This window comes from Misgurnus anguillicaudatus, chromosome 11, assembly GCF_027580225.2.
Source record: "Misgurnus anguillicaudatus chromosome 11, ASM2758022v2, whole genome shotgun sequence".
In the NCBI taxonomy this organism is placed as follows: Eukaryota; Metazoa; Chordata; class Actinopteri; order Cypriniformes; family Cobitidae; genus Misgurnus; species Misgurnus anguillicaudatus.
This window is the reverse complement of record NC_073347.2, coordinates 27492008-27515660: the sequence shown is the minus strand read 5'-3', so window position 1 is coordinate 27515660 and position 23653 is coordinate 27492008. Positions and strand designations below refer to the sequence as shown.

At 38.5% G+C, this 23653-nt stretch overlaps 1 protein-coding gene across 2 annotated transcripts in view; it reads left to right on the top strand.

Moving 5' to 3' along the window:
• Positions 1-23653, top strand: part of pcnx1 (pecanex 1) — a 35600-nt gene that overhangs the window by 5608 nt on the left and 6339 nt on the right. For both annotated transcript variants that reach the window (XM_055169496.2, XM_073873446.1), the window contains exons 3-29: positions 633-738; positions 1462-1495; positions 5160-6776; positions 10837-10966; positions 11901-12094; positions 12330-12423; positions 12523-12580; positions 12774-13006; positions 13092-13245; positions 13447-13479; positions 15808-15979; positions 16177-16287; positions 16384-16475; positions 16557-16666; positions 17006-17111; positions 17197-17289; positions 18562-18712; positions 18796-18937; positions 19105-19282; positions 19395-19503; positions 19598-19727; positions 19819-19877; positions 21364-21579; positions 21659-21912; positions 22007-22237; positions 22405-22505; positions 22613-22763. In XM_055169496.2, the coding sequence (XP_055025471.2) occupies positions 633-738; positions 1462-1495; positions 5160-6776; positions 10837-10966; positions 11901-12094; positions 12330-12423; positions 12523-12580; positions 12774-13006; positions 13092-13245; positions 13447-13479; positions 15808-15979; positions 16177-16287; positions 16384-16475; positions 16557-16666; positions 17006-17111; positions 17197-17289; positions 18562-18712; positions 18796-18937; positions 19105-19282; positions 19395-19503; positions 19598-19727; positions 19819-19877; positions 21364-21579; positions 21659-21912; positions 22007-22237; positions 22405-22505; positions 22613-22763 (5059 nt within the window). The remainder of the gene's footprint in view (positions 1-632; positions 739-1461; positions 1496-5159; positions 6777-10836; positions 10967-11900; positions 12095-12329; positions 12424-12522; positions 12581-12773; positions 13007-13091; positions 13246-13446; positions 13480-15807; positions 15980-16176; positions 16288-16383; positions 16476-16556; positions 16667-17005; positions 17112-17196; positions 17290-18561; positions 18713-18795; positions 18938-19104; positions 19283-19394; positions 19504-19597; positions 19728-19818; positions 19878-21363; positions 21580-21658; positions 21913-22006; positions 22238-22404; positions 22506-22612; positions 22764-23653) is intronic.

The window sequence follows — 23653 nt, the reverse complement described above, 5'->3', positions numbered from 1 at the left end:
GTATGTATTAATTAGTCTAAGCTGAGGTAAGAACATAGTCAAATATTGAAAAACAGTGGTGTTTTCCTTTAACATGTTCAAACATGCACTTATACACCCAAAGAAATGTAAAATCATAAAAAGGAAGCTAGAGGCTCTTTAAATACACTCTCATAATTTTAAATCTTTATTCAAAGAACAGTAAAACTGAATTCCCAAGTATTCCCAGAAGTCTACATTCGGTCTGCTTCTCAGCTCATAAACTGGCATGTCAAGCTTGGTCCGTGAATATTAATTATGTTATGTGATGGTAACCCTACTGATCTGAAGAAAGGCAAGCGTGGGTAGGTGAGTGTGGGTAGGTGGGTTTTTCATCGCTCGGGCATTAGTTTCAAGCGGCTGGCCACAATTATTTTTTCTTCGCACTGTTAGTGCTTTTGCTTCCAATATTAGTCATTCATGAAATTGATCTCTGCTAAATGACCAACACATATCAGACACTAGATATGAAGGCTCTTGGATGGCGCCTGAACCGCTGGGGCTCTTGGGCGGGTTTGGTCATAAATGACATTGTTAACATCCTGGAGCCCTGAGGGACCGTTCCTCAGTTAGTGTGTTGCTAGGTAACCAAACCCTTTTTTGTATGTGTGCAGGGATCCGGGAGGTGGAATAGAGATGTCTGATTTTCCACGAGAGGAGACGCCACCGGTCGACTGCAGTTCACGAAACTCTTACGTAGGGATGGACTCTAGCCATCAGGTCTGTCTATGTGTTTGCATGTAAACACATTTGTTCTCTAACTACAGCCACTTTTTGCAATCTTCTGTTTCATTATGTTGCATACAATCAATGCACTGATTTGGGGAATTCTGCATGTTTCTGCATATGTTACACTGGATCACAAAACCAGTCATAAGTAGCATGGGTATATTTTTAGACAAACCCAACAAAACATTGTTTGGGTCAAAATGATAAAAAAATGTAATGCCAAAATTAGGATATTAAGTAAAGATCATGTTCCATGAAGATATTTTGTACATTTCCGACCATAAATATATATAAAAATGTATTCATTGTTAGTAATATGTGTTGCTAAGGACTTAATTTGGACAACTGTCAAGGCAATTTTCTCAATATTTCAATTTTTTTACCCATTAGATTCCAGATTGTAGTTGGATCTAGGCCAAATATTGTCCTAATATTGGTTTGGTGGTCCAGGGTCACATATGTAATAAGCAAAGATGTTATATACATATGTTTTGGATTATAATACTGTTGGTCCCAGTCCCAGTGGTTGAATTAAAATCATAGAGTAGAAACTCTTGACTGTAAACAAAGTCTAACTGGTTCAGACTAAATTAATTACTGTCCACTTGCTAAATTAGTAGCAGTGACGGGAATGACAGACATAATGGTCTAATGTAAGAGCTTGTGTCATTGATCTCGCTTTCTGTTTTTCTCTCTTTGTCTGTCTCTCTACAGATAACGTCCCACGGTGGCGCAGTCACAGTGAAACGTGAGACATTGTTTTTTTTAACTTATGTTTGCTTGTTTCTGGTTTCTGACAGACTTGTAGCTCAGAGGCTCCCAAACTTTACATTTTGCGACCCACCTAAATGGGTATAATCTATATCGGGACCCACCAACATTTAAAAATGTAAATATGAGGAGCACGCACATTTTTAACTTTCATAATTGAATAGTTTTTATTTTCCTTATTTTATAAATAAAATGTAAGTTTAATTGCAGTATCGAAATAACTTATAGTATATCATCATGTCAATATCCTTGTAGTCATCGACTTTGCATGACCCATCTTATCCCACTGTGCAACTAACAGTTTGAAAACCCCTGTTATAACTAATAATAAATCTAACTGGTCATGTTACGTCCCCAATAGTGCAGTTTCAACCAAAAGTGAAAAAATATTTTTGTCATCTCTCCCTGATTTTACTAATCTAACTTTTTTTTGGGAGCACAAAATAAGGTAATTTTATGATGTTGATTTTGTATACAATTGAAAGTTGATTCGGACAGATTATGTCATTATGCATTGAAATGGCATTAAATTAAATAATATTAAATTAATTCATGCACAGAATGTTCGGCAGCTGAAACTATTCGGCTGTAAATAGCAAAAGAGCATCTTTCTCGGACACATTCACATTATTCTATAATGGCTGCTATTTGATCGCGTCATAAAAATGTTATTGTCCTGTAAATTGTATTTGTTTTCACAATTATTTGCTATTTACGGACAAATGAGTTGGCGAACATTAGGTGCATCCCAATAATTCAAGCATCTGTGTACAGACTAAAATGTAAAACATTAAAACTAAAAAACTTCCCTCATTTATGCTTTTATGCATTCAAATATAGCATTAGGATTTATTGGGTTTGCCAGAAGTGAAATTGCTACAAATATATTCTTGTGACTTTTGACTGGTTTTGGCATCCAGGGTCACATTTAGTTCATCATTTGCTTCTAAAGAATTTGAATCGTTGCATTGGGTAACTATCAGAGCTGTTTCACACAGTTTACATAAGCAGCACTGCAGTGTAACATAATTTACAGACAGCAGCATATGCCTCTAAACCCTTTTCACTTTGTCAGGCTACATTATAGCATAAAAAGTAACAATTATAGTTAATCAGTTATAAAATGGTTATCAAAAGTAAGCTCAACGAGAGAGGTGAGATTTGCCGCAGACAGAGATGTGTTAAAAGGTCTGCAGTATTGCAAACACAGGGCTGAGAGCGAGAAAGAGGTTTTAAGGATGAGTTAAGCGAATAAATAAGTAATAAAATGTGACTGCCACCTGTGTTTCAGGTGTTGGAAATGTTCCAGATGACATCAGTTTGAGTTTGGGTCAGAGTTGTGAATCTTAAATAACACCAACCAAAATATAATGAAATGCAAATTAGACTGCTGAAAGTTTAGTATTGATCTTACCCCTAACAAAAACCTAATTTACTACTATACACTGTCAGAAAAACAATGGTAAAAAGAAATGGTACTGAACATGGCTGTCACTGGGGCAGGAACCTTTCAAAAAGTACACCATTGCAACTACAGAGTTCATATTAGTACCTCAAAGGTACATATTTACAGAAAGCGTCCTGTGTGAACAAAAGGCGGAAATAATGCCGTAGTAAGGACATACGTGTCATGACACGGGGAATTTATATGCAGATTAACATTCACAAAGAGAAACTTCTAAAAACTGGACTGAAGCAGAAATCAGGGAGTTGCTCATGCTCCTTTATGATTGTATCATAAACAAACATGCACGCTCGCAATTTCTCCAGAAAAGCAAACTTCAGACGATGCAAAAAAACTTCCAAGAGCAGGACTTTACGTCACGTGTCTTTACTGGATCTTTACGGCATGTGTGTTAATGCACATACAGATTCTGGAAAATCATTGGCAGTGTGAATGAACCAAAACCAAATGATCCCCGGACTAATCCTGAATGCATTTTCTGTGTATTTTCCGTAATCTCTTATGAGTGTTTCCTGGGAAACAAAACCATAAACTTTGCATTGGTAACACAATGCTCTACCAACGGAGCTTCTGGAGCAAACCTGAAAAATTTAATGTAATGATAATGTGACTTGCATTTTTACTGTGTGTGAATGGATTCATAAGAGCAGATGAAAATAGTCCCCTTTAGTAACTTTCAATAGCAGGGGACTATTTTCGGGCACTGCGTAATATCATTGCGCCTCCTGCAGCCATGTTGCGACAGCAAAGTCCTTGATTATTGTGCCAGAATGAGAGTATAGTTCCTAGCCATATCTGCCTAGAAAATTTGGTTATTTTTTGGCGTGATGCTATTGGTCTAATCAGATTCAATGAATTATGCTAAGCTATGCTAAAAGTGGTACTGCCAGACCCGGCTATCAGCTGAATGGATTCCAAAACTGTAAAAATCAAATGTTTAACACCAGGGGAGCTGAAAAATTAGCATATTTAAAAAAAAAGTGGAGTGTCCATTTAAGTTGTATATGAGAAGCTCCGAAGCAAAACCTTCTAAGTGCGTCTGACATGTTTTCTTGTAAATTAGCATTTTTATATTAGACTCTATAGTAATGGATTTTACCAAGAGTGTGGTATTTCTAAATGGCGGATTTAAAGACAAAGTATTTGATGAACATATAATACATGCTGAGAAAATTCGGTTAATATCATTATCATATTTTTGACGGAGGTGCCGTTTAGTGGCTGTTGCATCTGAGTTCCTCAAAGTCACAGACAAGCCATATCACATTTTAGTTTTGAGCAAGTATGAGACTTGGCTGTACATTTTCGTTTTTTAGTTTCCGTCCAACTGTGGTTTTGTTTAACTGGAAATTACAAAACCTCGAAAAAAAAGCTGAAACTCTTCCCTGACATGAGAATTGGTAGGACACTTTGGTCTGCCCTTTAAAAGGTTTTTGTGAGTGATGAAATAGTCATTGGTTAAAAAAAGTACACCGAACGGTTATGTCAGCACTGCACTCTGGTCCAGACTTTTTAAAGCACACAAGTAAATGACCTTAAGGACAGTGTGTTTTTTGTGAAAGTTGAATAGTGTGCAGAATGTAGATCTAATTGTGCTTGGCCTATGACTGCACAAGCTCTTTACACTTCATCAGTGTTCAGGAAACTGTGATTATTTTGTTAAAAGTCATTGCTTTCTGTTCTCATTTGGGTGACTGTTGTGTCCTGTGACTTAATTTGCTTCTTGCTTTTGATGTTAAAATGCACGCTGAGTTTGAATAAGCAACTGTTATGCTGCGTCCAGACCAGCCGCAGTAGAGGCTACAAATGCGAATGATTTCAATGTTAAGTCGCGTTGAGGTCTCACGGCGCGAATGAGGCGCCTCATTCGTGCGTCTAGTTGAGCGTTGCCGAGACAAACGTGCGAGTTACAAAAAATTGGAACTTTGGCGGAAAAACGCGCCACATTAACCAATCAGGAGCTTGCTCTAGTAGTGACGTGATTACAGGAAGCGAGCAGAAGCCCCTCCCATGACGTGAATTTCTGCGTGAATGAAGCGAGTAAACTCAAAATGTTAAAGCGGCAAACTAGACGTAGTAGATGCGAATTTGATGCCTCAAACGCGGCTGGTGTGAACCCACGGTAGGTAAGCCATTTGTTGTTTCACTTATACAATGTTCTTTTTTCCCTTTATAGATTTAATGTCAGACCCAAAGATGTTCTGCCTCGTGTCCAATGACTCTTTCGCCTCCATGCAGCCGTCAACCTCACTGGCTCAAGACCTGTATGGCTCCACCCCCCACCCTTTTAGCCAATCACTATCCTCTTGTGATACAGAAATTACTGCCCATCTTTCCACCCACTCGCAATCTTTCCGGAAAGAGTCGTCTCGTCCTCGTGGATTGCCTCGCACATCGAGCTCTGCTGGATCTGCTTTTCCAGATCCTTCTCTGCCTGAGTTCAGCCTGTATCCTCCACCACGTAGGGGAGGACTGGATCCTGTACGCGAGATGGAGTCCTCCAAATCACAGAGGGCGACGGAGAGCTCCGAGCAGGCAGACTCTGGAACTCCCAGCACATCAGTAACGGAATGCCACAGGCCTTCTCAAAAAAAGCGCTGTGGGATATCACGGTCCATTTCCCGGGAGACTGGGGATGAGGAGTGTCCCGGGGAAGGGGGATCTGGGCTGTACCAGTCAGAGAGTGTTCAGGGGCGTCGGGTGAGAGCAGGAGGGTGTAGTGCGGAAAGTTTACGGAGTTTAAGCACACGCAGTAGCGGCTCCACGGAAAGCTATTGTAGTGGAACCGACAGGGATACTAACAGTACCTTGAGTAGTCTACACAGTGAGCAAACCAGCTCTACGCATGTAGAGAGCCTCCTGTCACTGTCTGGTGACGAGAAGGTGACTTCAGGACACAGTGATCCAAGAAACTCTAATGTGGCCTCGGGGGAGGCTAATAAAAACCCCCATGCCAATGAACTTGCCACTAAACTGCCCTCCATTGATGCCCCCAACTCCTCAATCACAGAGGGCCAAAAGGGAGAGGGGACTCTGGAGGCGGGGTCAAGGACTAGCGCTGACGTCTCTTGTGGCATCGCTCACCAGCACAAGGAGGCTGAGCCAGACAAAGCACGACGCAAAACCGGCAGTCTTGTTCACCGGGCCGCCTCCTCGTCTACCGCCAGCCGTAATGGCCGTCGACGTAACGGTAAGCAGCGTGCAAGCAGTTTTGACGCCAGCAGGCACCGGGAATATGGTTGTGGGCGCGGCATGGCAAAGCCTCGCTCTGCTGTGTTCGTGAAAGGAGAAGAAGACTCCAGCGATCAAAGCGAACTTAGTTGTGCCTCCAGCCTGCACTCCACCCACCAGCTCAGCACAGACTCTTCATCCAGCACACCCCACTCTTGCCCTTCCCCTGAGGATCGTCGTGGCCCCCTTCGGGCCAAAATGCACAGTGTGCAAAACTCAAGTCAGAAAGATAAAGACAAAGTGCGAGATAAAGAAAAGGGAAAACGCAAAGCTTTACGTCGCACTCCTAGTACAGGCAGCGCTAAAACACACGCTCGAGTGTTGAGTCTGGACAGCAGCACTACTGCTTGCCTTAATGACTCCCATCATTTGGGGGCGCCAGCAAGTTCCAGACCTCTTACCACTTCCAAGTCAGACCTGGAGGCAAAAGAGGGGGAGGTGCTGGATGCAGCGTCGCTGCTGGGAAGGGCCTCTCATCTTGAGTCAGTGACCCGATCCAGGAACAGCCTGCCTTGTCCCATTTCCCTCAGTCACACACAAGACCCAGCGACGGGATCACGTGGTGAGTGCACACACACATTGGCTTCACAGTAGTGAGTGCATATCCGCTTGTTGAGTCATGATAAAGGAATACTGTGTCCATGTCCAAGCGTCCACTCATTTCAATAGAGGATTTATTTAAACAGCTGTTTATGAGCAAAATTTATTCTTTACACATTTAAGCGAAAATTTTATAAATGTACGTGTACACAGCCATCTTCAGACTCACAGAATCAACGAAAGCAATATATTAATAATTTGTAAAAAAAAAAATGCATGTCCATGTCTGGTCATTTTGTATTTTGTCAGGAAGATAAAAATTAGGATTGGGTGTTTATTGTTCATTTTGCATTATGATACATGTGTATGTTTGCATAATTTTTTATGCTATTTCTTATGGTATTTGAGTTCGGTTGGACATGATAGTGGTACATGTCAGACTTAACAAGCGGATACATGCACTTATGTGAGGTCATGAAGTGGTGATCTCATGGTGAATGCATTCTAAAGTGTGCCACATTTAAAGGAATAGTTGAACTAAAAATGAAAATTTGATCAGTAATTACTCACCCTCATGTAAAACAGATGATGTCAAAGAGTAAGGCCCTTATTTGATTCCCCTTCTTGGAACCTGACAAATACTATGAATCTTTGCTATGAATCAGCATGATGATAACCTCGTTGCTCAGAATCAAAAGATTTAGGCTTGGGACACGTTAGATGATTTTCAAATCATAAACAAACCAGATAGGAACAGAGTTACCAGAGTTTACAAAACAGCAACTTTGCATCTACACAGCTTGAAATTAAAAATTAATGTGGAATTACCATAAAATGCTTTTTGTTCGTGAACATTAGAAAATGTAGCAGGTACAATTATAGGTAAACACAGTGGTCTGATTGCAAACTAGGCATTTAAAATGTAATATTTAAATGATATAATAATAAGATAACTCTTACTCTTTAATATTAATCATTTTTATCCGAAGAAATTTTCAGTTTTCTATAGCAAACGGCCAGATTCACTGTGTTCAATCTAAAGGAAAAGAAAAAACGAAACCCTCCTCAATCTGTTTGTGTTTGGATGTGGACTATAGTATATTTGGTTCTGATATACTGTTGGTTAATAATTAGTTTAACTTCCTCTTCTCCATCTTTTTCTGTGTTTGTGTGTCTGGAGCACAAAAGTGTGTTACTGCATGTACAGAGCAATGTGTCATTGTCTTTGTGTGTGTTGTTACCTGGTGTTTGTGTACTCTTTAGACTTTTTGTGTGTATGTTTGTGATGTACAAACTGCTTTTGTCCATAGGCGTTTTACTTAAAATAGCTGAATCTAAAAAACTGGTTTACAGCCCTTCTGGCTCAGTATCAGCTTGTTTAAACTTTGTTTATTGTAGTAATATAGTTTTACTTTTGGATGGTGAATCATCAGCTCAGCTCAGTCACAACAAGTTTGAAGTTCACCTGTAGAGAAAGTGCTTGAGTTCAGTACAGAACTGCTTTCCACCTTTACAAGCATTTTCAACAGGTTTATTTAACAACATAGGTGTTTGTTGCAAGTCATTTATTGACAACATGTTATTTTATAGCACACATAGCACATAGGGGATTAGAAATGAAACTTTACTTTTTTTATTTCAATTCAAATTATTGCAAGCTAAGACAAATTGTTCTGTTGTTATCCTTACTTTTTGTAAGTCGCTTTGGATAAAAACATCTGCTAAATGTACAGCAGACCTATTAAACGCATTGTTAAATCCAATTATTATTGATCTTTTTGGTAGGGCTGCATAACAGGCAATCGCAACTAATCGTTTGCAGAATAGAAGTTTTGTTTACATTATATAGGTGTGTGTATTGCATATAATTATGATGTGTATATTAGGGTGGTCCTTATTTTTCAACTTTTAAAAGTTCATGCTTTTACCCCCCAATATGTTTTAATAAATAAATAAAAAATGGGCAATTTTTTTTCAATATAAATTAATATTTAGAGGTTGCTCAAGACATTTGAAATTTAACACATCTGCATATTATGTGATTGTTTAATAATATATACTTATGGCAGCAATGGACTTATTGACCATGCTCCATGCAATTATAACTCCTGTTTTAGTGATGTCTTTCAAGGCAAGAAAGCTTCAATGTGAATGAAGCACAATAGACAATATACACTGAGGCAATGGCTGAAGCAACACAAAGCAAGTCCACTATATGGTTACTCGGATCAGAAGAGACTGAAATAACTGGAACAAAGTCACCCTCCAAGAAGCAAGTTTTATGTGTGTTGTGCGTTTTTAAATAGTACAGTTTTTGCAAAAAGATGTGATTTCGTAAATATTCAAAGGCTTTGAGCAACCTCTAGATATTGTAGGAACAATTTAAAAAATTGCACAATGTGTTTTTATTTATATCCTAACACATTTGGGGGGTGAGAGTTGAACATTAAAAAAAAAATGTATCCATTATAAGGACCACCCTATTGTATATATAATAAAATACACACAAATGCATGTATACGTTTAAGAAATATTTACATGTGTAGATACATTTTTATATTATATATAAATATGAATACATAATATATACAATTTTTTTCTTAAAATTATACATGCATGTATGTGTATTTATATATATTAGGGCTACCAATTGATTAAAATATTTAATCCAGATTAATTGCATGATTGTCATGAGTTAACTCGTGATTAATCGCAACATAATCACACGTTTTATTTGTTCTATATTTACCTTAATTTAACACTTTTCAAGTTTTTAATACTCTAATCAATATGGGAATGGACAAATATGAATGCTTTCAAATGTATGTTTATTATTAGTGAAAGAGTCAGCAAATAATTTTGAAAAAAATCCAGTTAAAGGTTTTTTTAAGGTTCAAAAACAAAATCCTCGCATCCATACCTTAAAACCACTGGTAAAACTAATAGATTTGGTACACACAAAGTCAAAAACAATATCAATATATGTTAAACTTTTTTCTTTTTTGTTTAATTGACATTGAGACAGACAGCTTTAAGATCTACTGTAATGCAAGGATCTAATATTATGTTACACATCAGATATTTTCCCCCAACAGTTAATCAAACATTCAGTTAAGAGATAACAGATTATATCTGTGTGAATTCTTGTCAAAATAGATACTGTAATTCTATATCGGTGTGCATATATCGGTGTCGCACGCCTCTCTTTAAACATCAATCAGGTCCCGAACAACTAATTTAACATCAAGCAAGCACTTTTATTTTCTAATTCCTGCATGTTTTACCGTAACCAAAATCTCAAACCCGCAAGTGGATGGACACGCACCATTTGTATTAGTTAAGCATTCAGAACAGTACACCTCTTAGAAAACGTACAAATTAAAATTATTTTAGATGTTTGATGACTTTTTACTGTCTTAATTTATCCAACAACGGGCTAGGCCTAGGGTCAAACAGAAATTGCGCGTTGCGTTAATAAAATTAGTGTCGTTAAAATTAATTTATGATAAACGTGTTATAAATACAAAAATTCATTTTAACAACACTGATTTTATTAATGTGTGATTAACGCAACGCACAATTTCTGTATATATAATTATTATTATAATTATGTAAATATATTTTAATATATATATATTTATATAATTATTATACACAGTACTCACGCATATACCATGTTGTAAACAAAAAATTTATTCTGCAAACGATTAGTTGCGATTAGTCGTTATGCAGCCCTACTTTTTAGATTTGCATATTACATATTTATCCATTTGGCAGATGCTTTTTACCCAAAATGACTTGCAGTGCATTCAAGGTATACAGTTTATCAGTAGGCCTATGTGTGTTTCCTGAGAATCGAATCTGTTACCTCTGCCCTATGCAATGCTCTGCCAATTGAGCTACAGTGCACATCTGTATCTGCTTTATCTCCTTAGCTAAACATCATGCTCTTTACATTTGTGATGAATTGGTATAATTTTTTGTGACTCAGCTGTTGTTGCAGTTATGTAGGATGCGTTTGCATGTAGCACTGTATGGTGCTAATTTAGTGACGGACCCCCTGCCTCTCTTTCCTCACACAGCCCCAGGAAGCGATGACGCAGTCACGTTTCGCCGCGAGCGTAGTACGTTCCGTCGACAAGCGGTACGAAGACGGCACAACGCAGGAAGTAACTCCACGCCCCCCGCCTCCCTTATCGGATCGCCGCTCAGGTACGACTTACCTGGAGATTAAAGATCAGTCTTTTGAGGAACAGCAGCTGTTTTGATCTCCTTTTCATCACTTTTATTTAACTGCTTCCATTTATTTCGGCACTTTTCCAGGACACTGCATGAAAATTTAATTCCACTGCATGTGCTTACTACTCACAAGTGACTCTCCTCCTAGCCTACTCTCTTTAGATGAGTCTCCTTGAATGTGTAGCCAACATTCTTGGAAGTTGCTTTTTTTAATATAATTAACACATATTTTAATTGTTTCCGAGGTTTTCTCCCTAGTGTTTTTGGTCTTGTGTGTGCTTTCACTTGATTTGTCATGTTCTGATTAACTGCTATGCGATGTCTAACTTTACCTTGTCTTGTGAAATGTCCCCTTTAAAGACCCAGATACACTTCATGTATTCATGTTTTACTCTGTTTACCCTCTATTTAATGTTCTGTCTGTAGCCCGAGTTATTTTTTTGTCATTCTGAATTCAGATTTAATTTTTTTTTTTAAGGTTTTTTTTAGTTTGTTTTATCTTATATTCTTAATTAAAATGCTAATACATACTGGTTTTATTACTATACTCTTTTACATTCAATAAAAGCTAAAATATATTTTTTTAATAATATAATAATTTTTTTTATATTTATTATACTCTTATGAAAATATTTTTTTTCTATTCTGTACTTTCAAGTTTATGGACAACAATGGCAATCTTTAAATCTTTCTTGATTTTTCTGCTGGTGAAATCTGAATAGTCATCCTGTTCTATTTTTGTATGGTGCTCCTCTCATTTTACATTTCCTGTCCATCTCTCATAACTCCTCCAGAAAGCCCACCCCATCTTACCAATCTTTGACTTTGCAGCATTTTGCTCTGTGTTGGTTTTACACACACACAGAGTGTCACTCTCTCCAAATCATGTATGTTTCTGTTCCCCCAGTCTGCAGGAGGCTCTGAGTCAGGTATCTCAAGCCTCAGGGTCACAGGTCAGAGGTCAGCCGTCCCGCACGCCCTCTCAGGTGACTGTATTGAGCACTAGCGCCTCCCTGCTGGTCAGGAACGGAAGTGCGCAGCTGGAGGGCTGCCCAGATAAGGCCTCCACTGTGGGTGTGGCCAGCCTGCAGGATGAATTTGGTAAGCACTGTAAAATTACCATGTTTTTAACACCATCCGTCATGGTTGCATGCTGTTTGTCGCACTGGTGTGTCACCTGGATGTTATCTGTTGCAAATGTGTTGTTTGCTAACTAACCACATCTGGAATTGGTATTCAGTCAGATTAAATGGTTTGCCTGTGTGAAATATATGTGGTTACAATATACAGTATATGTCATGTGTAGCCTGACCTCTTGTGTATTTGTATGACTTAGGGAAGCTGTCCCCTCCTCTTTATGAGGTTGGAGGATGCGATGTGTCCCTGGTGAACTACGAACCCGCAACCAGACGAGCCTCCAACAACCTCTGGTGAGTTTTAGCACAAACACAAAGCGAACCCAGAATTCATTGCGGATAATCCAGACTTATTTACCACAAAATAAATCTCTTCTCTGTCCGTCTCTCCAGGGAAACAGACTCTCACCTCTCCAGTTCTACCTCAGTTCGTTTTTACCCTCATGATCTGGTTAGTCCTAATAAACAATCGCAAAACCCATACACATTGTATACCTGACTTCCGGGTCTGTATTATGCTGAGATACATTTCTCCCACACTATGTGTATTGTCATCATACAGAGTTTTGTGTTTTTCACAATGGACCTTGTTTATGGACAGTAGCACAGCTGAGACAATAACCTCACTGTGTGTGTGTCCTCAGATGCGTCTAAATCGGCTGCTGTCCATGGACCCAGAGCTGTTGGAACAGCACGATGTCGACGGCAGTCCTGACCTGCAGGTGGTGCCACACCTGACGCAGGACTCCTCGCACAATCACACACATTCGCACACACACGCACACAAAACCAAGCAGTACTACAGATTCTGGCTGCTGCCGTACCTGTGGGTCGGGCTGCACTTTGATAGACTCACACTACTGGCCCTTTTTGACAGGTACACACACGCTACAATGTGTGTTAATCAGTTTAGATGTGAATGACCTTATGGCCTGACAATGCTGTATCTGTGTGTTTATCAGGAACCGGGAGGTACTAGAGAACATGCTTTCCGTGGTTCTGGCGGTTCTTGTGGCCTTTCTGGGGTCAGTGCTGCTAGTTCATGGGTTCTTCACTGACATTTGGGTCTTTCAGTTTTGCCTTGTTATTGCCAGCTGCCAGTACTCCTTACTGAAGGTGAGAATCACATACATATGCCAGTTAAATGAATGGAGCCTTGGTAAAAAGTGCATTTATTATTATTTTTCCATTTTAAAAATGTATTTATTTTCTCAAAGAGTGGCAAACTAGATGCAGAGGACTTGACAATCATTTCAGACACAAAAGTTCATAAATCATGACTTTTGTAATGAAAAAATATCTCTTTTCTTTACTCAGAGCGTCCAACCTGATTCTTACTCCCCCCGACATGTGAGTAGCATTCGCACAAATAACACTCAATATGTAGTAGCACACACACTATGAAGCCTTAAAACAGTACAATCACACTTTCGGCAAACCAAGTTCAATTCCCGGCTTGATGTCCTTTGCCGATCTCCACTCTGCACTTTAAATCATTAACTGGCGCTGTACGTGAGCGGGACACCTAAGTTTACTTCAATATTTTTTATGTAAATGTTAATCTATCACGGCAAACTATATATTGTTGGAAAGGTCTAAGAATGTAGTTTTCATATTTCAAAACCTTTTAGCAGTAATAATAATGCAGTGACTGTAATTTATTCATTTGTGACAAGAGTATGTAGCAAACACACAACCACCTCAGTTTTTTGATAAGTTTATGAATACAAAATAACACTATATTGCATTTTTTATTTATTACAAATAAATGAAGAGTTTCGTTGCAAAACGAGATATCCACCGTTTTTTTAATTGTTCAGATATCTCGTTTTTTGGTTGTGCATTCCCATTAATTTCAATGCAACTGCAGTTGGTTTGTTTTGATTTAAACCTTCATAACTTAAAAAATACAGCTAAGTAGCACCATAAAACAAAATAATAACATGATAACATAATAATAAACATGTTCTGACAAAAATGTAAAAAAAATGGATTTATCTCGTTTTGCAACGAAACTCTTCAAATATAAACTGCTATAAAAATATACATATTTTCAACTAAAGTGTCTTCTTTAAAACAAGACCAAAATTAGGCTTCTAGACCAAAAAAATGCTATATTATATTAATTTGAAGGTGTACATCACCTTTTCACCACCCCCCCACTCAAAAAGGGCTGCGCCAGTTAAAGGGTTAAAGGAAAACACCACTGTTTTTTAATGTTTTACTATGTTCTTACCACAGTTGCCAACTCTCGCGAGACAAATAAGCAGCTGCAGCTTCCAAAACAAGCCCAATATTATAATTTTATTTGGTTTCAGCATTATAATGTATTATTTATTGCCAATAAATGAGCCTGCAACATATTAGGCTAAACTGAAACCTTTCATTTATAAGAAAAGGATAAACAAGGAGGAAAATACAAGAATATTAATAGGAGCTGTAGATTATGTTCCATATGTATCTACTTTTAGTATTGGTATAAGACTACTTGTTTTATATAGACGGTTTCACCAGACGCACATGATACACGTCTGGATCCCAACTTTACTTCCGGTTTCGTTTTGACTAGTTGCTAAACTGATCTCTTGAACAAATGCCTCATCGAAAATAACAAATGATTTGGTTTCCTAGGTAATCTATGTGTTGTTGTTTTTTTGCTGCTTATATAAATAAACTACGTTTAAAGTACTTTGTTGTTATTTATTATTAGCGGAGTTTACCGGAAAGTTACGTGCGGACCGCGGCAGCCGCTTGTTTATGTTGTTACTGTTGAAACCGTCTATATTACATATGCATTCATACATCACAAAAACATTGTGAAATTACATATTTACCTTACAAAAGAAGTCCATCCATTACACTGTCCATCATCTTCTAAGCTGTTTCATCTTGTCTATCATAACAGGCTAACGTTAGTTTTAAATTACAGTTTCGCGGAGTCTCGCAAGCCTGCGCTGCCTGCACGGTGAACGTGACATTTCTCCAATGTATTTACGAATTACGCCACAGCACTTATATTAACTGTGAGCAGACATCAATGCATTGGATATTAAGAAAACGGCAACTATAAATGTAAAGAAAACAGCTTTTCCTAACAAGCAACCAAATTTTTTTAAATAAGCCCAAAAAACCGCAACCCGTGATTTTTTAACGCGACTTGCCAAAATAAGAAGCCCAAAGTCGCGTATTATAAGCGCACTTGGCAACTCTGGTTCTTACCTCAACTTAGATGAATTAATACATACCTATCTTTTTCAATGCATGCAATTAATCTTTGTACAGCGCATCGTGACTTTGTTAGCATTTAGCCTAGCCCCATTCATTCCTTAGGATCCAAACAGAGATGAATGTATAAGCCACCAAACACTTCCATTTTTTCCCTATTTGAAGACTGTTACATGAGTAGTTACACGAGTAAGTATGGTGGCACAAAATAAAACTTTTGGAGCCATAGAAATGAATGGGGCTAAATGCTAACACATTCAAGAAGAGCTGTACAAAGATTAAAAGTGCACGCATTGAAAAAAGATAGGTATGTATTAATTCATCTAAGTTGAGGTAAAAACATAATAAAATATTGAAAAATGTGGTGTTTTCCTTTTAAAATTCCTCAAAAAAAAAATTTAAAAAGAGATGTGTAAATGATTTTCTCTTTATTTGTCTTTTTTGTGTTTGTAGGGTCATAACCGTATCATCGCTTATAGCAGGCCTGTGTACTTCTGTCTCTGCTGTGGGTTAATTTGGCTGTTGCATTATGGGAGTGTAAACAGCACCACTAGTTCAGTAACTCTGTATGGAGTCGCTCTCACCAGCTCCGTCCTGCTGTCCCAAGCGCGAGATCTCCTCATCGGTGATCACTGACGCACAAGAGGATGTAAATTCCCAGAAGATGAACATGGAGCATAAATCTGCATGCTGTATAGTTTATCTCAGCATTCCTGCGGATATGAAATAAGCGTGCTGAGCACGGATAAAATCCTGCTGATGTGATGAGACTGAACTACTCCAGCATTACAAACTCTCTCTCTCCTTTTTCTCTCTCTTTAGTTTTTACCCTGTGCTTTCCCATCATCTTCTTTATTGGGCTGCTTCCTCAGATCAACACATTTGTCATGTACCTACTTGAGCAACTTGACATACATGTCTTTGGGGGAAACGGTAAAAGCTGTTTACAGTATATACGTTTACGTTAGGATAAATTAAGTTAAAATTGAATTAACACTGACTTAATAATGTTCTTTTCGTCAATCCCAGCATGCACCAGTCTGCTCTCAGCGCTCTATAGCGTTCTGCGCAGCATAGTCACTGTAGCGATGCTCTACGGGTTTTGCTACGGAGCCCTGAAGGTGATACATAGCTCTCTCTTCCTTTTTAATCTCCGTTTGCAGTTGTTTTGTATACATTCTGAACATTGTGTGGGTTTTCAGGACTCATGGGATCCCCAGCACATTCCTGTACTTTTCTCAGTGTTTTGTGGGCTGTTGGTTGCCATTTCGTACCATCTCAGTCGCCAAAGCAGTGACCCCTCCGTGCTTATGTAAGTCCTGTGTGTGGGTTTGTGCTTTTGATGGATGATGCTGGTATTTTTCTTGCTGATGGTATTTGGACTTGAGCTGTTTGTGTTTTTAATATCTATTCAATGGGATGCCAGTCTTTTGCATCATTACATACATAGTTTCAGCCTAAATAATTTAGATATTTATGTTATTTAGTCTGTTTACATGCTTGCTATTTTATATTTATAAAACTATTTAATGAACTGTACATTATCAGTTTTTTTAAAGCATCAGGAGCACAGAAAGCTGTATTTATAGGATGGTCTTTCATATCTCATTTGTGTTTTTGTAAAATTGAATGTTTGTTGTCATGTTTGTAGTTCTTTAGTGCAGTCAAAGGTCTTCCATAACGTAAAAGAGAAAAATCCAGAAGATCCCCTGGCTGAAGTGCAGGATCCTTTACCTGAGAAACTCCGTAACTCTGTGGTGAGCAGCACTTTCATATCTTGCACACATTTTCGACTGATTCACAATGATGCATCTGCATTGCTTTCTTCTTCTCTGGCTACAGAACGAGAGATTGCAGTCAGATGTGATTGTGTGTGTCGTCATCGCCGTGCTGTATTTCGCCATTCACGTGAGCACCGTCTTCATCGCCTTACAGGTAAAACATTGTGATCAAGCTGTGTATGATTCAAACCTGATTTAAAGGAATAGTTCCCCCAAAAATTTAAATTCTGTCATAATTTTTTCACTCCTTATATCGTTACAAATCTGTATAATTTTTTTCTGATGAACATGAAGGAAGATATCTTGAGGAATGTTTGTAACCAAACTGATCATGAACTTTTTGGTTACAAACATTCCTCAAAATATCTCTTTCTCTGTGTTCATTAAAACCAAGAAATTTATAAAGGTTTGTAACAACATGAGGGTGAGCAAATTATGACACAATACATTTTTTTTAAACTATCCCTTTAAAGGATTAGTCCATTTTCTTAAAAAAATCCAGATAATTTACTCACCACCATGACATCCAAAATGTTGATGTTTTTCTTCGCTCAATCGACAAGAAAGTATGTTTTTTGAGGAAAACATTCTAGGATTTTTCTCATTTTAATGAACTTTGATGGACCCCAACACTAATGCAGTTTAATATTGCAGTTTCAAAGGACTCTAAACGATCCCAAAGAGGCATAAGGGTCTTATCTAGCAAAACGATTGTCATTTTTGGCAAGACAAATAAAAAATATGCACTTTTAAACTCTTTTTTCCTCCGTTCGTGTGACGAGCCAGTGCGACTTCACGTAATTGGGTAATGACGTCGAAAGGTCACGTGTTACATGAAACGCACATTTGTGGACCATTTTAAACAATAAACCAACACAAAGACATTAATTTGTATCATTCCACATACAACAATGTCGGAACGGTCCTCTTTCTACACATTTGTAAACACTGGGGCGTAGTTTTGCATACAGACATCATCCGTGACCTCTTGAGGTGATGGCATATTACGCGAGTTCACGCTGGCGCTACACACAACCGGAGGAAGTCAAGAAGTTGTGGTTTAAAAGTGCATATTTTTTATTTTTCTTGCCAAAAATGACAATCGTTTCACTAGATAAGACCCTTATGCCTCGTTTGGGATTGTTTAGAGTCCTTTGAAACTGCAATTTTAAACTGCATTAAAACAGTTGAGAAATGAGAAAAATCCTGGAATGTTTTCCTCAAAAAACACAATCTCCTCCCGACCGAACAAATAAAGACATCCACATTTTGGATAACATGGTGGTGAGTAAATTATCTGGATTTTTTTTAAGAAAATGGACTGATCCTTTAAAACTCTTTGGACCTGATTTGCTTCTATTTGAAGATAATGCTACCATGCAAACGAACTATCCTTGATCCTAACTCTCTCTCTTTTCTCTTCTAGCCGTTTTTGAGCTATGTTCTGTATGGTCTAGTCGGGGCAATAGGGCTGTTAACTCATTACCTGTTACCCCAGATGAGAAAGCAGTTACCGTGGTACTGCTTTTCACATCCGCTGCTCAAAACCAGGGAGTACTATCAGTTTGAAATCCGAGGTGAGTCGGACTGCATGTCACACGCTGGTTCTGTTGGGTTACCTCCAGGTGTAATGGTACTGAAGAGTTCGTTATGTGTGCAGGTGCTGCCCATGTCATGTGGTTTGAGCGTGCTCACGTGTGGCTGCTGTTTGTGGAAAAGAACATCCTGTATCCACTTGTTGTGCTGAATGAGCTGAGCGGCAGCGCACAGGAGCTCGCCAGTCCCAGAAAACTCAACACAGAGTTAGTATTGTCTTTATGTGACCTCCTGTCTTTTGCCTTTTGGTTCTTGTTGCCATTTTTACATTCGCATAGATTGTAAAAAGTGGCACATATGCATTCTGTCTTTGGTATTATAATTGGCTGCCATTTACAAGTAACATTTAATTCTGTCTCTCTCTCTCTCTCAGGTTTGGAGCTCTAATGATAACTATTGCTGGGCTGAAACTGCTTCGTTCTTCCTTCAGTAGTCCAACATATCAGTACGTCACCATCCTCTTCACTGTCCTGTTTTTCACCTTTGATTACCAGCAGTTCTCCGAGACGTTACTGCTTGACCTCTTCTTCATGTCCATCGTCTTCAGCAAGGCCAGTCCTTATTCATATAGCAAACATTTATTTTTTCTACTCTTTAGAGTCAGGAGTTTATACTTTTTGTATACCAAACTTTGTGGCATGTTGTGACCCTTGTGTTTTGTAGTTATGGGAGCTCTTTTACAAGCTGAAGTTTGTTTATACCTACATTGCGCCGTGGCAGATCACCTGGGGCTCCGCCTTCCATGCCTTCGCTCAACCTTTTGCGGTGCCACGTATCCTTAGCACAAAATGTTTTGGATTTAATTTATTTTCGCAGCTGTACTGGTAGTGTGTTTTTGCAGGTCTTCCTTGACTCTGCCACTTCAGATTCGGCCATGTTGTTCGTCCAGGCCATAGTTTCTGCTGTGTTTTCCACTCCCTTGAACCCTTTCCTTGGTAGTGCCATTTTTATCAGCTCCTATGTAAGGCCTGTGCGCTTCTGGGAGAGAGAATACAAGTAAGATACTCTATATTTCACTACTATATGTCTTGTTTTCTTGTGTTATGTCTATTTTTATTTGTGCTCATATACATTCTTGTATGTTTAGTACTAAGCGAGTGGATCATTCCAACACCAGACTGGCCTCTCAGCTTGACAGAAACCCAGGTACAAGTTTTTAAAGTTTTTCAGTTTTGTCAATAACAAATACTACTGATGCACCAAAATAAAAATCCTGGTCTGAAACCGAGAATTCTGGATGCACAAATCAAAAATGACCTTTAATATTTTTTACAAGTTTTTGTATAATTGTATTTAAGGGCACCTATGGTCCAATTCAAGATTTAAAATTTCCTTTGGTGTGTAAGTGTGTATTAGTACATAACGATATTCAAAAGTAAATGATGATGCGAATTATCGTCTCCAACGTAAATCCCTTTTCTTGGACTACAACAAACAGTTAATTCCTGTTAGCATTGTATTGTGACCGAATCTTTCAAACATGGGAAGGAGCGTCACATATCCAGCTGACATGTATTCAGGCCAATCACAATGTACAGATTAGCTGGCCAATCAGGAACACAGAGCTTTCAAATGGATGAGTTTTGTACAAAATCAGTGCGTTTCAGGAAGAGAGGGCTACAAAATATGGACATAATGTGGAATATAATTTGTTTTTTGATCCATAAACCACCAAAACACATTGTATTATACCAAATACACAAAATAACATTGTTTTTAGCAGTGAAATAGGTGCCCTTTAATATTAAACTATTTTATTAATTTTATAAATTTGAATTGGAAACTATAAACCAATAAAACATACACACATTAAATAAGTAGCACACTAAAAATAGACATGGGGGGACTTAAGCTTGACTTTAAAAAATATGCGAGTCAACGCGCAAAATCTCTGACGCTAAAGACACTAAAGTGTGATCACTGCAGTGACGCATGACGCAGAACTTGTGTGTCATTTTGTATTTGCAAATAATTTTTCGGCTGAAAATTTTTGATGGCCGAAATTTCATCAATTTCATCATCAGTTTAGACTTTGGAGATCATTTCGTCTGTAATTGTTTTCTTTAGAAAATGTACCTATACATATCTAGTTTGTACACTGCAAAAAAAAATTATGTCTTAGTATTTTGTCTTAAACTCTTAAATTGAGATACGCCTACAAGCAAGCGGCTTAAGATAACAAGTCCTTCCCATTGAAACAAATGATGAAAATCAAGAGTTTTTTTACTTAAAACAAGTAAAAATATCTGCCAGTGCAGTAAGAAAAATTAACTTAATTCCAGTTTCAACTTAATTCAATAAACTTAATTTAATTTTTTTTTTCTTACTGCACTGGCAGATATTTTGACTTTTCATTATTTATTTCAATAAACAAGACTTAATATCTTAAGCCACTTGCTTACCAAGTAAATGGATCTCAAAGTTTTTAGATATTTATATTAGAAAACAAGACAAAAAATAATAAGTAAGACATTCATTTGTGCAGTGTATTTATTGTACATTTATAGCATCAGATTACTTAACATTTCTAAAAATTTAGATTTTACTTTGTTTAGCTATCTTTGTTCATCTCTGTAATTTAGTTTCTGAGATGTTTCTAAACCTGCAGTCTCTATCCTCCTCTTCTCCTCAGGTTCAGATGATAACAATTTGAACTCAATCTTTTACGAGCACCTGACGCGTTCCCTGCAGCATTCTCTGTGTGGAGACCTTCAGCTGGGCCGCTGGGGAAACTACGGCACTGGTGACTGCTTCATCCTGGCCTCGGATTACCTCAATGCTCTAGTTCACCTTGTCGAGATCGGCAATGGACTCATAACCTTCCAGCTCCGAGGACTTGAGTTCAGGGGTAAGGAGATAATAATGGAAAGTAAGTAAGCATCTTCTCTTTTGTCTCGCTTGCTCACTCTGCTCTCTCTTTCTCTTAGGGACGTACTGTCAGCAGAGAGAGGTCGAGGCGATAACAGAAGGAGTTGAAGAGGACGAAGGCTGTTGTTGTTGTGAACCTGGTCATCTGCCGCACTTGCTGTCCTTTAACGCTGCGTTCGGCCAGCGCTGGTTGGCCTGGGAGGTTCTGGTGACTAAATACGCTCTAGAGGGCTACAGCATTACCGATAACAGTGCCGCGTCTATGCTGCAGGTGTTTGATCTGCGGCGAATCCTCACTACATACTACGTCAAGGTCAGCAGACATCCTCTCTCCTAAACCAAACTATTGCTTTGACTATTCCAAAATCCTAAAATTGTGTGTTTGTGTTTGTGCTGTATGTGTGTAGAGCATTATTTACTATGTCATCGCGTCTCCTAAACTGGAGGAGTGGCTGGCGAATGAAGTCCTGCTGGATGGTCTGAAGAGCTGTGGGGAGCGCAACTACGTTGATCTAGATCCAACCTTTAATCCGAACATCGATGAGGACTACGACCACAGACTGGCCGGAATCTCCAGAGACAGTTTCTGCTCCGTCTACCTCATCTGGATCCAGTACTGCAACTCACGAAGAGAGAAGGTAAATGCACACAAGCATCTTTGATGGTTATAAGAAGTATGCTAATATCACCTTGTCACCTTTCCTCTCATGTTCTCTCTCTCTCTCTCTCTCTCTCTCTCTCTCTCTCTCTCTCTCTCTCTCTCTCTCTCTCTCTCTCTCTCTCTCTCTCTCTCTGTCTGTCTCAGCCGCTGGACAGTGAAAAAGACTCTCAGTTGGTTCTGCTTTGTTATGGGCTGTGTGTTTTGGGAAGGAGAGCTCTAGGAACTGCATCTCACCACATGTCCAGGTGGGGGCGCACTAATTCTTTTTGCAGCTAGTGTGCTGTGGTTTTGAGGTTTTCCAAAAATGTTGTGATCAATTTTGTGGTTTTAATTTGTGTTTCCATTCTCACAGTAATCTGGAGTCATTCTTGTACGGGCTGCATGCCTTGTTTAAGGGAGATTTCCGGATCTCATCTGTGCGGGATGAATGGATCTTTACCGACATGGAACTGCTGAGGAAAGTGGTCGTGCCTGGAATACGCATGTCACTCAAACTGCACCAGGTGAGATGTTTATATGCGTGCATTTGGGTGAGCCTCGAGTTATCCATATTTACATAAATTACATTTACACTCTTAGAAAGGATAGTGTTAATTTTTTGCACATCTTTGTGCGTTAAGCTTTTAACACATTATGTGTAATTTTAACACATATGTGTCATTTTGTTTTGATCTTGTGTTAAAAGTAACACAAAATGTGTTGTTTCAAAAATAACACAGAGATGGGTGGATTCTGGGACATTTAGTGTGTTGTCGCAGAATCAACACTAATGTGTTGTTTTTAACACATTCATTCGAAGATTGTATGCGCTTGGCAAATGCTTTTATCCCTGGGTCTGTGAATCGAATAGGAATCAGGGCCGGCTCCTAGGCTAAGCCCATCCAAACGCCTTTCTTGCCCACCCAATAAGAATATAGTCAAAGACACCATTCAGAGTTTATTTTACTACAGTTTATACATTGGTCAACAGCAATCTGAGGTTAGGGGTTTAAGGAAGGACTATAGACGGTCCTAACCAATTAACTCCAGAAAATTGCAGTATTTTTCAGTTTTTATTTGCTAAAAGCAACGTCACTCTAAACTCGCGACTCATGAGGTTGCCTATGTCTGTAGCGGAGAATCTGATGTGACACGAGATTTAAAAGCAGAATCACTTGTGTGCAATACTTTATGTAACTTTTAGCCTGTTGTTTCCGATAATCCCTCCACCTTAATTCCCAGTCATTTGAGTCCATTTAGTAGTCCTTTAATTATGGATGGTCCGTTCGCGTCTCAGGGTCGGAAATTACTGAGGGTTTTGGGCAAAAATGCAACCAAGATGAATAAAAATGCCCCTTAAATTCAAGACAAGGGGGCAAACATGACCCTTTAACAATTAAACCAAAAATGTTTT